We start from the raw sequence: 15,804 nt of genomic DNA on the forward strand, positions 1-15,804 counted from the left end.
TTATTTATTCATTCATTCACATTTGTGCTCGACCATAATGAAAAAGCACCCATCCATTATGCTGGGTGCCCTTGAAAATCTTTTTAAAATACACCAGTAAACAAACAGCCTAGATCAAACCAAGCGACAACATAAATTAATCATCCTCCCTGCCCCAACAATGCTCAGCAGAGTCCCACACTACTGTTATCTAGCCCACCTAATTGCTAGCTCCCCATAGGCAAGGAGGGAAGGGAACCTGAATTTGGCTCTTGTAAAGCTGTTCTATGGAAAATCATGAATGTCAACAGAGAGTTCATACACACCTGCTTATACTATTATAAAAGAAGGCTGTATTTACTATTTTCTGATGAAGTGGAGTAGCAGATCTGCTCTGCTCAGTGACTTCAGATCATCTGTAGACCTTTTTCATCAACAGGAAGTTATATTCTTGAAGGACAGTTTAACTAGGAGTCTAATTCTTTAAAGCACAGCACAGATCTATTTATGTTACCTAGGATACTAAAAATTCTAAGCTTGACCTCAATCTGCCTGACTTGTAAGAGCTGGTGTGTAGTGGCGACAACAACTTCAGCCCACAAAGAGACTGACTGCCTTCTGGCCAACTGTGATAACAGAATCCAGCAAGAGCTGCATCCAGGCCTCCTTGCCAAAAGGAAGGTCTCCACAAACCAGGGGTTTTCAAGGAAAGGCAAAATGATGAGAATGCTCAGAATCAATCTTTGTACCATTTTATACTGTGTTTTGTTTTGAAATTATGTATTCCTTTCTCCCCAGCTGGTGACAACACCGCCATCTTTCCCAGCACTCAGGTCCTTTCCCTGTTGCTGTCTCCCTTTTCCCAGCAACTACCTCTGCTTTATCTAGGTCTTCATACACTCTAAAAGTACCAGGACTTAAAGGGACACACCAGGGAACAGCTGCTGACTGACCACTCGTTCTTACTACCCTTAAGGGGCAATCACCCTGTTACAAAGGGGAAGTAGCAGCCTCACAGAGGCTGTTCTCCCTCCTACCCCTACTCTGCTCCTTGCAATACAGTAGACCATGCTGGGAAATAAGGGACCCTCCTTGCACCCTCTTACTTCCCTACCTGAGGAGGGTGAAAATTTTGCCCTTGAAAGATATTTTAATTTGAATGATATCTAGTGATTTGTCAATCAAACAAACATTCCATTCCCAGCAACAAAGAATGAAATGAGAACTTGAGGAAATCCGTGAATAGCGGGACCAAAGATACATATTTCAGTTTTTCCTGGCCCTCATTCTCAAATGGGTGTGTGTCAAATGGGCCTTTATGCAAATGTATTTTCAGTCTCCTTTTGTGCAAGCATACCACCACTCAGCTCCATATCAAGGATTAGCTGCATTTCACACCAGTTCATCTTCATAGTACAGAACTTGGGGAAACTCCAGTGTGTTTACCAGGCTGTGGAGGACATGGGGTGGTAGTAAGCCCTCAGGTGGCAAGTTCTGGATATGCCTTTTGGTGCAAATTACTTGGGAACACGTATCCAACTGTGTTCTCCTTTGAACTGTGACATTCCAGAGGCACTGCTCTTTATGTTGTTTGGTCACAATGTAGAAAGTGTACACATATCTTTGTTCCTCTGAGGAACCTTCTACATTGTTTCTGAACAAATACACTATAGCCCTGCAGTGGAAAACAAAGGGTCTGTTGGTTTCTGAGCACTAGTAGTACACCTCAGAAGACACAAGGAAGAAATGTTTATTCAGATCTGATCTGGTTTGCTCACACATGCCGTTTTGCATACACCTTGAGACCCATTGCCAGTGAAATCACTTTTTTCCCCCATAGACCTTGGCTATTGGCTACATCCTTCGGTCCTTACTTTGAGCGACTGCCCGGAGCAAAAATCCCCAACAGATGGAGACGGGACACTAGATGGGGAAGACTCTGAGTTACTATAGAGAATTCTTTCCCAGGTATCTGCCTGACTGGTCCTGCCCACATGCTCGGGGTCGAACCGATCGCCATATTTGGGATCGGGAAGGAATTTTTCACCCAGTCAGACTGGCAAGCTTTTTGCCTTCCTCTGCAGCATGGGGCATGGGTCACTTGCAGGTTTAAACTATGTAAATGGTGAATTCTCTGTAACTTGAAGTCATTAAACCATGATTTGAGGACTTCAGTAACTCAGCCAGAGGTTAGGGGTCTATTTCAGAAGTGGGGTGAGGTTCTGTGGAATGTGCAGGTCAGATTCACTAGATGATAATGATGATCCTTCTTACCTTAAAGTCTATGAGTCTATGAGCAAAACTCTCATGTGAGTCAATGGGTGTTTGGACAGAGAGAGAGAGCTATAGGATTTGGCCACATAAATAGAGGTCCACTTTCTACCCTTATAATTTATACATTGACACAAGTTAGATCTTTCATTCTACTTCTATATTCTAAATAGAGATTTTATCAATAGCGATTTTCTATATTAGCGTTCATTATGTTTGATCTCATATAAGATCAGACTAAGGAGAGAGAAGGTAGGAAGGGCTGCCTAGCCTAAAGACACTGACCCAACCCAGGCATCCAGAGTGAGTTCTGGGTTTTGTTGTTTTTCAAAGATTCTGTAACTCTCTCATGTGTTTTATTAAGGCTATGTCTACACTAGCACTTTTGTTGGTAAAACTTTTTTCGATCAGGAGTGTGTGAAAAAAATACACCCTGACCGACATAAGTTTCACCAAGAGAAGCGCAGCTGTGGACAGTGCCATGTCGGTGGGAGACGCTCTCCTGCTGACATTGTGACCACCACTCACTGGGGGTGGTTTAATTATGCCGACATGAGAGCTCTCTTCCGCCAGCATAGAGCATCTGCATGGGAGAACTTACAGTGGTGCAGCTGCAGCGGTTCAGCTGTGCCACTGTAAGGTCTGCAGTGTACACATAGCCTAAGAGTAAAGTGTCTGTGGTTAAGAAATTCCTTTGCTAGGCCTGTGTTCCCTTGCTTTCCTGCCATGTTGGCCCTGAAGGGTTTAACGAGAAATCAGAGTTCCCAGAGCCAGGTGATCAATGGAAGGGAACATATCTAAATAATTGGGGACTCAGGAGAGCTGGGTCATTGGCCTGGAGGATAGAGGTAGCTGAACTGTGGGATCCCACTGCTCTAAAAGGGTGTCAAACATGGGGTGTGCTCCTGGGAGTATGCCTGACAGACCCAGAACTGGGAACCATACCAGTCACTACCCAGACTCAGAGGGGCTTAGAAGCACCTGGGGCAGGATTTGGGTCTGCTTATTATGGACTGGTGTCTATCCAAAAGTGAGGACGGGGCCAGGTTGTAACAGGATTAGACATTGTTTTGTGTAGTGTAAGCCCATTTTTTATACCAGTTCAGATGAGCTGCTACTGAAAACCATTTTTCGTAATGGTCAATTTGCTAGGGCAGATCAGGCTTAAGAAGAATTTGTATGACTAGCCTGTACACTATCCATCTGGAGATCTATAACAGCCATATGAAGCCAAAGTATGAGGTTTTGGCTAGATCTTATGCATCTGGGGTGTGAAACACAGCACATATTTAAAAAGGAGATAATATGAAACAATTTATTGTCCCCTTGAGAAATGTGAACCAAGAATCAATGCATATTTTGATTTGTAATTTATACTACACCCTTTTTATGAGTTACTGTGTGATCTTATTTTCTCAGTCTGATTGGCTTTTTAGTAATTATCTGATTCACATTTTAGAAAGGGCAATTTCGAAAGAGCACAATCCTTTCCTACAGTCCAAAATCCATAATTATTCTGTAATTAATCTGACCAGTGTCCTGGTTATGTTCAAGAGTCCAAATATGTTGTATAGATAGCTTGATTTTTGTCCTGCCCTTAAAGTAACTGAATTTGAAAGCATCAGAGAATATGAAAACATTGTGCTGGGGGAAGAGTGAAGAGGAAAGGGCCATATTTCTCGGGACTAAGTTTAAGTTTGAATCTAAAGTTTTTGCTTTGAGTTCCTCTCTCCTTTCACTTTATAGTCCAGGCTCGCTCGCTCTCTCTCTCTCTCTCTCTCTCTCTCTCTCACACACACACACACACACACACACAAATAAAAAAAAATCCATGTTTATTTGTCATGGTTTCCACAGACTAAGCTCAACAGCAGATTGAAGTTGTGAGCACTGCTTTGTGGTATTTCCTTTTTTGAGATTTTTTTTCCAGGATGTTTTTGAACTGGCTCCATGTTCACACACACACACACACATTCACAGCGAGGTTACACCCAGTTGGTTCCTTCTTGAGGGTAAATTCTTGGGATTCGCAGCTTCCAAACAGCCGATTTCCTTTCCTCGCAGCTGGGAGGGCAGGTTCCCAGGCTGCTGCTCCTGTGCTCACTGACTGCCACTGCTGGACCGTCCCCTGGAGGAGTTAGTCGCTTCACTTCTAAGGTCCCTCAAAGCAAACAAGGGGGAGGCGGGAAGGGGAGAGAGGGGATCCGGGATCAGCCTCTCCTGCCCCAGCAGCAGCCGGGATGCTCCGAGGCAGCGGCAGCTGCTGGCCTCTGGAATCCCGGCCGGGCGAGTCACCCCGTTAGGAGGCCCCGCCAGCACCCCCCGCCCGGGGGCAGCGGCGGCAGCATGGGCAGCGGCAGCAGCAGGAGGAAGCGGAGCTGCAGCCCCGCCGCGGACCGTCCCGGCAGGCGGGGCAGAAGCAGCAGCGCCCCCAGCGGGCAGGGCGAGGAGGCCCGGGGCAGCCAGGCGCCCGCCCCCACGGAGCTGCCCAGCACCAGCCTGCGGCGGCCGCAGCCGGGCGGGCCGGCGGAGGACTCGGACTGGGAGCTGCTGGAGGAGGTGCTGGCTGAGTGCGAGGAGCCGGGCGCGCTGCCCCCCACGGCCCGGGGCCCGGCTGCCCCCATCCCGGGCCCGCCCCGCCGGGGGCCCGCCGGGGACTCCTGGGCCGGCCACGACCGCCACCCAGGGGCGGCGGCAGCAGGGAGCGGCCGGGGCAGCGGGGCCGCCGGAGGGGACCAGCCGGTAAGTGACACCCCCATCCCGACAGGGGGGCGGGAGCGGAGCGGAGCCCAGGCAGCAAGATGGAGGCGAGGCAGGGCCCGGCAGGGGGCCCAAGTAACCCGTCCCCCCCCCCGCTCAGCGCCTTGCCCCCCGGCCAGCCCGTCCCCGCCGGGGCCCATCGCCCTGGGATCCAGCCAGCCCGTCCCCCCCGGGGCCCATCGCCCTGGGATCCAGCCAGCCCGTCCCCCCCGGGGCCCATCGCCCTGGGATCCAGCCAGCCCGTCCCCCCCGGGGCCCATCGCCCTGGGATCCAGCCAGCCCGTCCCCCCCGGGGTCCATCGCCCTGGGATCCAGCCAGCCCGTCCCCCCCGGGGTCCATCGCCCTGGGATCCAGCCAGCCCGTCCCCCCCGGAGCCCATCGCCCTGGGATCCAGCCAGCCCGTCCCCCCCGGGGCCCATCGCCCTGGGATCCAGCCAGCCCGTCCCCCCCGGGGCCCATCGCCCTGGGATCCAGCCAGCCCGTCCCCCCCGGGCCCCAACGCCCTGGGATCCAGCCAGCCCGCCCCCCCCGGGGCCCATCGCCCTGGGATCCAGCCAGCCCGTCCCCCCCGGGGCCCATCGCCCTGGGATCCAACCAGCCCGTCCCCCCCGGGGCCCATCGCCCTGGGATCCAGCCAGCCCGTCCCCCCGGGGCCCATCGCCCTGGGATCCAGCCAGCCCGTCCCCCCGGGGCCCATCACCCTGGAATCCAGCCAGTCCGTCCCCCCAGGGCCCATCGCCCTGGGATCCAGCCAGCCCTTCCCCCCCCGGGGCCCATCGCCCTGGGATCCAGCCGAATAGAGGGGAATGATCACGTCCCTCGATCTGCTGGCAATGCTCCTACTTATACAGCCCAAAATGCTGTTAGCCTTCTTGGCAACAAGAGCACACTGTTGGCTCATATCCAGCTTCTCGTCCACTGTCACCCCTAGGTCCTTTTCTGCAGAACTGCTGCCTAGCCACTGTGTCCCTAGTCTGTAGCAGTGCCTGGGATTCTTCCGTCCTAAGTGCAGGACTCTGCACTTGTCCTTGTTGAACCTCATCAGATTTCTTTTGGCCCAATCCTCCAATTTGTCTAGGTCCCTCTGTATCCTATCCCTACCTGCCACCGTATCTACCACTCCTCCTAGTTTAGTATCATCCGCAAATTTGCTGAGAGTGCAATCCACACCATCCTCCAGATCATTTATGAAGATATTAAACAAAACCGGCCCCAGGACCGACCCTTGGGGCACTCCGCTTGATTCTGGCTGCCAACTAGACATGGAGCCATTGATCACTACCCATTGAGCCTGACAATCTAGCCAACTTTCTACCCACCTTATAGTGCATTCATCCAGCCCATACTTCTTTAACTTGCTGACAAGAATACTGTGGGAGACCGTGTCAAAAGCTTTGCTAAAGTCAAGAAACAATACATCCACTGCTTTCCCTTCATCCACAGAACCAGTAATCTCACCATAGAAGGCGATTAGATTAGTCAGGCATAACCTTCCCTTGGTGAATCCATGCTGACTGTTTCTGATCACTTTCCTCTCGTGTAAAAGCTTGAGAATTGGTTCCTTGAGGACCTGCTCCATGATTTTTCCAGGGACTGAGGTGAGGCTGACTGGCCTGTAGTTCCTCAGATCTTCCTTCTTCCCTTTTTTAAAGATGGGCACTACATTAGCCTTTTTTCAGACATCTGGGACCTCCCCCGATCACCATGAGTTTTCAAAGATAATGGCCATTGGCTCTGCAATCACATCAGCCAACTCCTTTAGCACCCTCGGATGCAGCGCATCCGGCCCCATGGACTTGTGCTCGTCCAGCTTTTCTAAATAGTCATGAACCACTTTTTTCTTCACAGAGGGCTGGTCACCTCCTCCCCATACTGTGCTGCCCAGTGCAGTGAAGGTTCCAGACAGCCCATCCCGCCCCTGGTGTCCCCTCTGGCCCATACCCTAGGGCCCCATGCCCTTGGGATCCAGTGAGCCCCATCCCTCCAGGATCCCATCTAGCCCATTGCCCCGAGGATCCACCTAGCCCCATTCCTCACTTGGACTCCCATTCTAACCCAATGCCCAGGGATCCAGCCAGCCTGACCCCCTTAGGACTCCCCCTATAACCTATCACCCAGCTAACCCATTTCCCTTGCAGGTTCCTTTCTATTTAATCCCTTCTGGGAGTCCCAGCTAGCCTGCCTCCTTGGGAGGGGTGTCCCAGCCAGCCCAGTTCCTTGAGTTCAATACAGAACTGGTTCCTATAACGTCTACAGATCAGCATCCCAACCTATAGAGCTCTCCCCTTTCTGTGGAGACAGTTGCATAGCTTAATTCGCCCTTTCTTTTAATTTTATCCGTTTACTCCTAGTTGTAGCCCCTTCTGCTAAAGTTGTGGGGTAAGCCCTAGATAGTTCTCTTTCCGTTGCCGGTTCTCGACTTAGGCCCTGTGTACGTTAGAAAAGTCTATCACTGTAATATCAATCTACGTAGCCAGTGGTTGCCAAGCTATAGCATAGTCAGTTCTTTTTATCTTTCCTGACAAATCATTTCCTGCAGCCCTTTTATCATTTCTGTTGCTCTTTCCCAAATTCCTTATCTCTTTTAGGGGAAATATAATCATGAAAGGGTCATGCCAGTCTCAGTTTTCTGTGCTCCATTAAAGGTTTTTTCCTCCTTCGATTAATTCCTTGTAAAAGTATCCCAGTGTCATTAAATAAAGCATCTGGCACAGCTCAGATTTTTTCTTTTGTTCAGTCATGTAAGCAATAGTTTGGAACCTGACCATATATATAGATACAGGACCTTTTAATGTTTGCCAGTTCACTGCAGCAACAATGGTGCCATCTGAAAAAAAACAACCAACACCTCAGTTTTATTCTATACAGCAACTAAAGACTTTTCTTGTGACTAGAACTGAAATTAGCAGGGCTTTCTTCCTATCCAACGAAGACAACATTAACTTCAACTTCTGTGTCACCTTAGTAGGATACCAAGGGCACCAAGAACAGTGATCTGTCTGTTAGATGCTGCTGCAGGAGGGACTACAAAAATTGTGGGAATACACTGATAGATTAAAAAATAGTAACAAATATTTAGAATTCAGAGGACTTTCCCCATCAGATGCCTAACAACTTTTAGGTTAGGCTAAATGGAAGCTTAAAGCCCTGACAGTCTCACTTTAAGATTATATTCGTATTTCCATTGTAAAACTCTGTTTTTGCAAGGGATAATGATAACTTTGATATAATTTCCTAACAGAGTAGTTATTTTGTCAACGATCAGCATGGGCACATATAAAAAGACAAACCTCAAAGCGAAGTCGTATTTAGACATCGTGAAAAAATAGAGGTTTAATATCTTTTCTTTGCTCTTATAACTCAAACACACTCACTTGATCCTAGAACTTTTACTCACCTAAGTAATTCTCACTCATGAGCAATCCCACTGACTTCACTAGTTAATCTTTACTTATGTAAGGGCTAGAGGATACAGCTCCACATTTTTGTTCCAATATGTGCACTCAAATATTGATTGTGGTGTTTTTAAAAATAAGACAGCTCAGTTGAAATTTGGCTGCTATGTGTAGGGTTATTTTTAAGTAACTACATTTTTAATATTCTGTATATTCTTATTGATAACATAAATTGGCAAACTACAGTAAGTCATGACAGGTGACGAACAGGGTTACTTTTTTAATAAAGATAAACCAGAGAAAGTTAATGCATAAGAGTAGGTATTAAGAAAATGCTGAACTGACAAATCAATAAAGGTCCAAGAATTGAAGAATTAAGGTTGTAGCAGACATGTCTGAATTCATCTAACTAGGTCTAAGTGGATACAGCACATACTGCTATGTGATACCATGCACTATTTTTAGCCTTTTACAAGATGCTGCTGAAACTCCTTGCAGGATTTATCTATCAAACCCAGTAGCTTTCTGCCCTCTCCAACCCACTTTTGCCAGTACACCTCTCCTTCACAGTTATGTTCAAGTAAGGTGTATTCTAAAGGTATTAGTCTTTTTCATATCTTTTCTAGAATTTCTGATATCCAGCCCTAGTGGCTATTCATATCAATTGGATATTTCACTTAAATATTAGTGAAGAATGTTGACATCTACACTATCATCATTAGGCTTCAGGGTTAGCACCACACTGAGATAAATCAGGGTCAGTTCACATCTCTCAAAGCAATAGTTTCAGGCTAACTCTCTACAGACTCACAATAGGCAAGATTCTGATCCTCTGACTTATGATGAGACCTGCATGATGACAACACCTTGGAGAGTAAGGTGGTACTCAGGGTAGGAGAGGAGGGCACAGTCTAGCCCTAAGACAGATCTGCATTGGTTCAAACAGAATACTTTTAAATTACAGCATACATTCTGCAGAAAGTGAGGAGCCACAAGAAACACCCCAGTCGGCTGGAGGCACCCATGGACAGAGGCTTGTGCACCATTGGCTTAGACTAATCGGGAGGCTAGGATACAACATGATCAGCTACCAGGACTTCAAAGATGTCAGCTTGTATCTACACAGGTGGAAAGAAGGGTTTTCAATTATGTTAACCTAACTCAATTAGCTAACACAATTGACAAAAGCACTCTCATCCCCTCCCAAGTCATTTGAAGAGAAACAAAATTACAGGGGCTTTGCAAAGAGAATTAACTCACAGGTTAGGTCAGGGTTTTTTTCCTTTGGAACCTGGAGCACGAAGCATTTTCATCTGAAATTTCAAAGCAGTTCTCATACATGGACTAGTATTATTCTGATTATACAGATGGGGAAACTGAGGCTAGCAGCAGAGTTAGGAATAGAACCCAAATCTCCTGAGTCTTATTCTTTTGGGACCCCTGGATCACTCTGACAGCAGTCACCATTCCTTTTGAAACTTCCATTTAATTTCAGCCACCCACTCACCCATCTAGAGCCTGAGCAATCACTCTTGTTTTTCTGTCTCACTTTTCTTTGCTCAGCTCAAAAAGAATATTTGTGGTTTTACAAAAGATGCCATAGTACAGTACGTGGTGGCCGCTCTCTATGGAAACCAGGAAGGACTGTGTTGCCGTGGCCTCATTCATCACGCTCCTGGCTTCCTAACATGGAAAAATGTGCAAGCAATCTGGTTTTTTAAATAGCTTTTTGCAGAGTTATAGTAGCACCTACTTAATAGAGACATATAGTGATTACATTATAGCACTGCATATGGGATGGTATAGTTAATAGTAGTATACAATACTTAGTAGTCATAGTCCAATGGATTGTAATGTACTTTCAAAAATCTGATTTAGTCAGAAAGGTAGTGTATACTTTTTACATCCAGATAAGTGCCCTTTCTGTAAATTTGTGTGAAACAGTGTCACCTTGTGGCTGGTTAGCTGAATCTTATTTATGCTCTGTATTTCATATGGATAGTCCAAAGAGACATTTTTCATTGCACATGTACACACACACACACACACACACACACACTTTTTATAGATACTTTTACATTGGCACTAAATAGTGTTCTTTTTCTTGTTGAAATACTTTTTAAAGTGGAAATAAACAATGTCTTTTATTCAACACTATTAAATATTATTTTCAACATTTAAAAATTACTGCTAATGGTCAAAAGTGCCCTCACGTCACGTCCGTTGTTGACCAAAAGACTAGAAAACATATTGAAGGGAACAATCCTGCGATGGCAGGGAAATGGACTAGATGACCTAATAAATAGATCTTTTCCAGCTCTAACATCTGTGAATCTATCAACTCCTAGCTACAGCTGGGGGAATGATTGGATGGAAAATCCAAACAAATTGAGATTTTGTCAAACTGCGCAACTCCCGTCATTAATTTCCAGAGTTGGATCTTGATGATCCCCAAGCTGAACACAAGCCACTAATTTTAACACAAGTTTGCAGTTTGGCCAGTGGACGAACAAACCGGTAGTCATGTTGTAATCTTAACTAAAAAGAATGACAAAGAGTTTAGGTAATCACAGCACAGCTGTGCTGCACTCAAACTGACAACTGAACAGAATGGCCACCAGGACGCAGGGGTGTGTTTTCTACCAACATCACTTTCTGATCTTTACAGAGAGTTTGGTTCACTTTACTGCTTCTGTACTGTAAATGATTGCTGATCTAAAGCAAAAAAAATGGAGCGTGGGGAGGAGGATGTTTACCAGAAAAAATTCTAGATCTCAAACATTTTAGAAGAAGGATTCTCTGGGAGCTCCCCATAGTCTTCTTCATTTCCTGAGCGACACTCCTGTCAGCATCTGTTGTAACACTCCTGGGTTGGCCACAGGATGCTGCTGCAGATTGGTGAGACATGCCCCTCTCCAGGCCTTGAGTGCCTTACTTATTGCCTAGGATTCCATTCCACAATGTCACATCTGGTTACATACTAGGCCAAATTCGCCCCTGCAGTAAGTATGCTGACTTTAGTGGAGTTTCACTGCAGGGATGGATCTGATCTACTGAGTTCTAATGATTTGTATCCCCGCCAAACTCAGCACCACGTGCCAAAACCTTCTTCCCAACCTGGAAATAGGATGGAAAGAAAACAAGCAGGAGGCTCTGCAGTCTGGCTGAGAACTAGAAAGAGGCTGAAAGCTGCATCACAAGATGCTGACATGATTTAATTTTTCACTTCATTGTAATAGGAGAGGTGCCAAACAACCCAGTGATTATTCATTTAGCTCCAGGACAGGGACCCACTGATATTCAAGCCTTGTGCATCACATTAACCCACATAAAACATTAATGTAAATTACCTGCTGCGTGTGCACCATACAAATTACAACTAACATGAGCACACCAGGGTGGAGTTAGATTTCATTCTATGTCTATTCCATGCCATACTCGATGAGACATCTCATGCCATATGACCTGAACTGCTGCTAAGATAGTCTCCTTCTCCTGGTCACTCTGAGCGTGTCATCTTGCCCGTCTGGGATGAATTGAGAGCAGACAGAAGTGTGGACGGAGACCTGAAGGTGTAGACTATACTTTACCTTCCTCTCTTTTCGGTTTCCCAGAGCTTTTCTTGAGGCAGTAGATTACAGAGTAGTAGATACCTACATATACTAATACGCATTTCTCTTCGGAAACAAGTGTTGCTGCTGAAAGAGGTCCTTACAGAGGTAGCATAGGTGCTTGAACTAGCGGTGCTGGGGGTGCTGCAGTACCCTCTGGCTTGAAGTGGTTTCCATCATATAAAGGGTTTACAGTTTGGTTCAGTGGCTCTCAGCACCCCCATTATACAAATTGTTCCAGCACCCCTGGAAGGTAGCAGCTAATTTTGCTTTGTGAAGCAGGTTTTACTAACTAGAGACAGTCCTGATGACTAATTAATTCTCTCTTCCGCCCACATAACATGTACAGCTCACAGTGTGGAGGAGTTAGCCACAGGGGGAAAAATCTGTTGTATAAGTTAAACACACCCTTAAAACATCCAGCATCCTCCTGCCTAGAAAATGTTGGAAGCTGGGAATGTTGGCTACATTCTCCCAGAGCTAAGAGCAGAGTCAAATGCCTAGAAGTGTATATTCCCATTCAGTGCTCATGATTAAGGCTATCCCTACACTGCACACCTTACAGTGGCACAGCTGTTCCACTACGGCAGGGCCGCTGTAAGGTACTTGGTGTAACCGCTCTTTGTCGGCAAAAAAGAGCTCTCCTGCCGACAAAATAAAACCACCCCCCAACAAGGTGGGTGGTAGCTTTGTCAGCGGGAGAGCATCCCCCGCTGACAAAGCGCTGTCCAGACTGGCACTTTTCATCAGTAAAGGGGGCTATTTTTTTCACACCCGAGTGACAAAAGTTTTACCAATGAAAGTGCAGTGTAGACATGGCCTAATACTGTTGTTGGAATAAAGTGCTCATTGCAGCTTTACCACTGGGGGTGAGATTCATACCTGCTTGTGCAAGGAGCTGCACCCTCTCTGTCCACCAAGGGAGGGATTCAGCCTGAGGGAGAGCAGCCTGTGTTTTCAGTACAGCCTTCTCACAGGCATTACTGCAGGGGATAACAGCTTTGTGCTATTGTGGGGCAAGTCACAGGGCCCTTCTGCTCCCCATCCCTGAACAGTGCCGCCTATTCTTTGGGTGCTATTCTGGTCCTCTGTAGTGGAAGGGATGATGTGATGTGAGACTGTCTTCCTCCCGCGGCCCTGCACCAGGAGTTCAGCGGGTGGCTATGGCCCTTTGTGTCTAATGAGAATCTCCTGCGTGCTAAGATGGTACGTTCCACAGCAGCAGAGACAGGAAGGGTTACTCCGGTTCTCCACTCTGAGATGCAGCTTCCTGTCAGACCATGGGTGCCGACTCTGTGGGTGCTCCGGGCTCAAACACCCACTGAAAAAAAAATAGAAGGTTCTCAGCACCCGCAGGGCCAAATTAATCTTTTGTGGGCCCCGGTGCCTGGACTGTGGCCCCGTCCCCAGCTCCGCCCATGCTCTGCCCTGAGCCCTGCTTCCGTTTGCCCTCTTCCCTCCCCCCCCCCCAGCCCAGAGGCCCTGCCTGTGCTCTGCCTCAGGCCACATCCCTGCTCGGCCTCTTCCACCCAAGGCAGCGCCCACTGCTTAAACCAGCGGGGGAGAGGGGGAGGCAGAGAGGAGAACCCACTGGCAAAACCAAAAGTCAGCACCTGGGTGTCAGACTGCTCCTTACACCATTCCCACCAATACGTCGTCCCTTTGGAGAGTCAGAGGGGAGCAGGTTTCTCTTTTCTTCAATAAATTGTGTAGATGATGCCAAAGTATCAGAGCAAATTCTCAATTTCTCCACACAACCCTGCCGATGGGCCTCTCGCTGACTCATGCGACTGCTTCGTATTAGTGTAGGAAGTCTTCTCAGTCCAAACAGAGCATTGCAAAACAAACAAACAAAAACACAAAACAAAAAACTAACTTTCCGGTGGCCTGTGCGAAAGAAGCTGGGGCCGGATTTGTAAAGATCTTTAGACACCTAAAGATCTTTACAGATCTGGCCCTTGGTTGCTAATGGACCAGTGCCACCATCACCCAACTGCCTACCTTGTAAACAGCCATAACAGAGAGGCCAAGGATTTGCAAAGTCACAGGTACCACACATCTGTCCCAGCCTCGAGGCAGCCATTACTCACAACTTATCTGCACACACTTTTTTCACTGGTGTAACTAAATCAGTATAAAAAACAGCTGTAGTGAAGTCAGTGTAATCCCCTCGCATGGACACAGCTATATCCACATGGAACTGCCTTCAGGCTAGGAGGTTGCACAGATCTAACTGAATTGGGGTTGAGCTCAATTTAGTTAACTTGGTGGAAACCAGTATGTAGAGCAGCCCTTACTGGACTGGAATTAAACAGGTGGCTAAGGGTACGTATGATTACACTATCAGGGGTAGCCGTGTTAGTCTGTATCCACGAAAACAACAGGGAGTCCGGTGGTACCTTAAAGACTAACAGATTTATTTGGGCATAAGCTTTCGTGGGTAAAAAACCCACTTCTTCAGATGCATTGGAGTGAAAATTACAGAAGCAGGTATTATTATACTCACACATGAAGAGAAGGGAGATACCTCACAAGTGGAGAACCAGGGTTGACATTCCTGGACATTCTATAACAAATTTAAAAGTAGATTCCTGGACATTCTGTAACAGATTTAAAAGTAGCTATACTTGAACAAAAAAACCTTCAGAAACAGATTTCAAAGAGAAACTGCAGAACTAAAATTCATTTGCAAATTTAACACCATTAATTTGGGCTTGAATAGGGACTGGGAGTGGCTGGCTCACTACAAAAGCAGCTTTGCCTTTCCTGGAATTGACACCTCCTCATCTATTGTTGGGAGTGGACTACATCCCTCCTGATCGAATTGGCCCTGTCAACACTGGTTCTCCACTTGTGAGGTAACTCCCTTCTCTTCATGGGTCACTATAATAATACCTGCTTCTGTAATTTTCACTCCATGCATCTGAAGAAGTGGGTTTTTTACCCACGAAAGCTTATGCCCAAATAAATCTGTTAGTCCTTAAGGTGCTACTGGACTCCCTGTTGTTTTTATGATTACGCTGTAATCACGGCATGTGAGTGTAGCTCAAATAGCCATAATGCTAGCTGGGCTAATCTAGCTAGCTTGGGCACCAGAACAGTTGTGGCAGTGCCTGCTTCAGCGTGGGTTAGTCCTGTGAGTAAACTACCCACGCTTCTGGGCAGGTTTGTACAGCCCGTGCTTCTGTAGCTTCACTGTTCAGGTACCCAAGCTAGCTAGATTGAAGGTATATCAACACTACAAGTGCTCCAGTGGCACAGTGTAGACACGTACTGCAGCGACAGAAAGGGTGGTTCCGTTGCTGTAGTAATTCCACCCCCTGGAGAGGTGGGCTCCCCTCGATCTAGCGGCATCTACAGAGGGGGTGAGTCGCCCTATGCCGCACAGGGCATGACATTTCTCACAGTCATAGGTCAAGCTACCGTTTTAGGTGTAGACCAGGCCTAAAGGTAGCTCAGGTTTGTCTCCCTGAGCTGCAGTCACGCCCACTGTAGGCATACCCTCATGTAAGGTGCTGCACCCCATTAAGTAATCTCTCAAGCTGTCTCGGCCTGAAAAAGCCAAGCAAAGCTGAATCACAGACTGTAAGCTGGGCAGGAGGCTTTAATGTTATGCTATATATATTTTTTTCCCCTTTGCAGTCTCATTTTTCCAAGGAAAGCCTTTTCTCTTTCTTTCTCTGGAGACAAAGCTACTTTTTCATTTTCCTGCAAAGAAAATAAAAGCCAAGGCCAAAGTCTGCTCACCATATGCAGGTTTGTCCATTTCATGTCAGCTGGACCCTTC

The 15,804-nt window shown here is 47.1% G+C and overlaps 1 protein-coding gene across 4 annotated transcripts in view; it reads left to right on the forward strand.

Annotated features, from left to right (window-relative positions):
- The first annotated feature begins 4,250 nt into the window (after positions 1–4,250).
- The window catches only part of CYS1 (cystin 1), a 40,490-nt gene continuing 28,936 nt past the window's right edge, over positions 4,251–15,804 (forward strand). For 3 of the 4 annotated variants that reach the window (XR_006289370.1, XM_043542262.1, XM_037894069.2), the window contains exon 1: positions 4,251–4,992. Coding sequence is in view for 3 of the 4 variants with exons in the window: in XM_043542262.1 (XP_043398197.1) it covers positions 4,597–4,992 (396 nt within the window). In the remaining variant the exon portion in view is untranslated. The remainder of the gene's footprint in view (positions 4,993–15,804) is intronic. The other variant, XM_037894070.2, reaches the window with a different exon arrangement.

The sequence above is a fragment of the Chelonia mydas genome, chromosome 3, assembly GCF_015237465.2.
Source record: "Chelonia mydas isolate rCheMyd1 chromosome 3, rCheMyd1.pri.v2, whole genome shotgun sequence".
Lineage (NCBI taxonomy): Eukaryota > Metazoa > Chordata > Testudines > Cheloniidae > Chelonia > Chelonia mydas.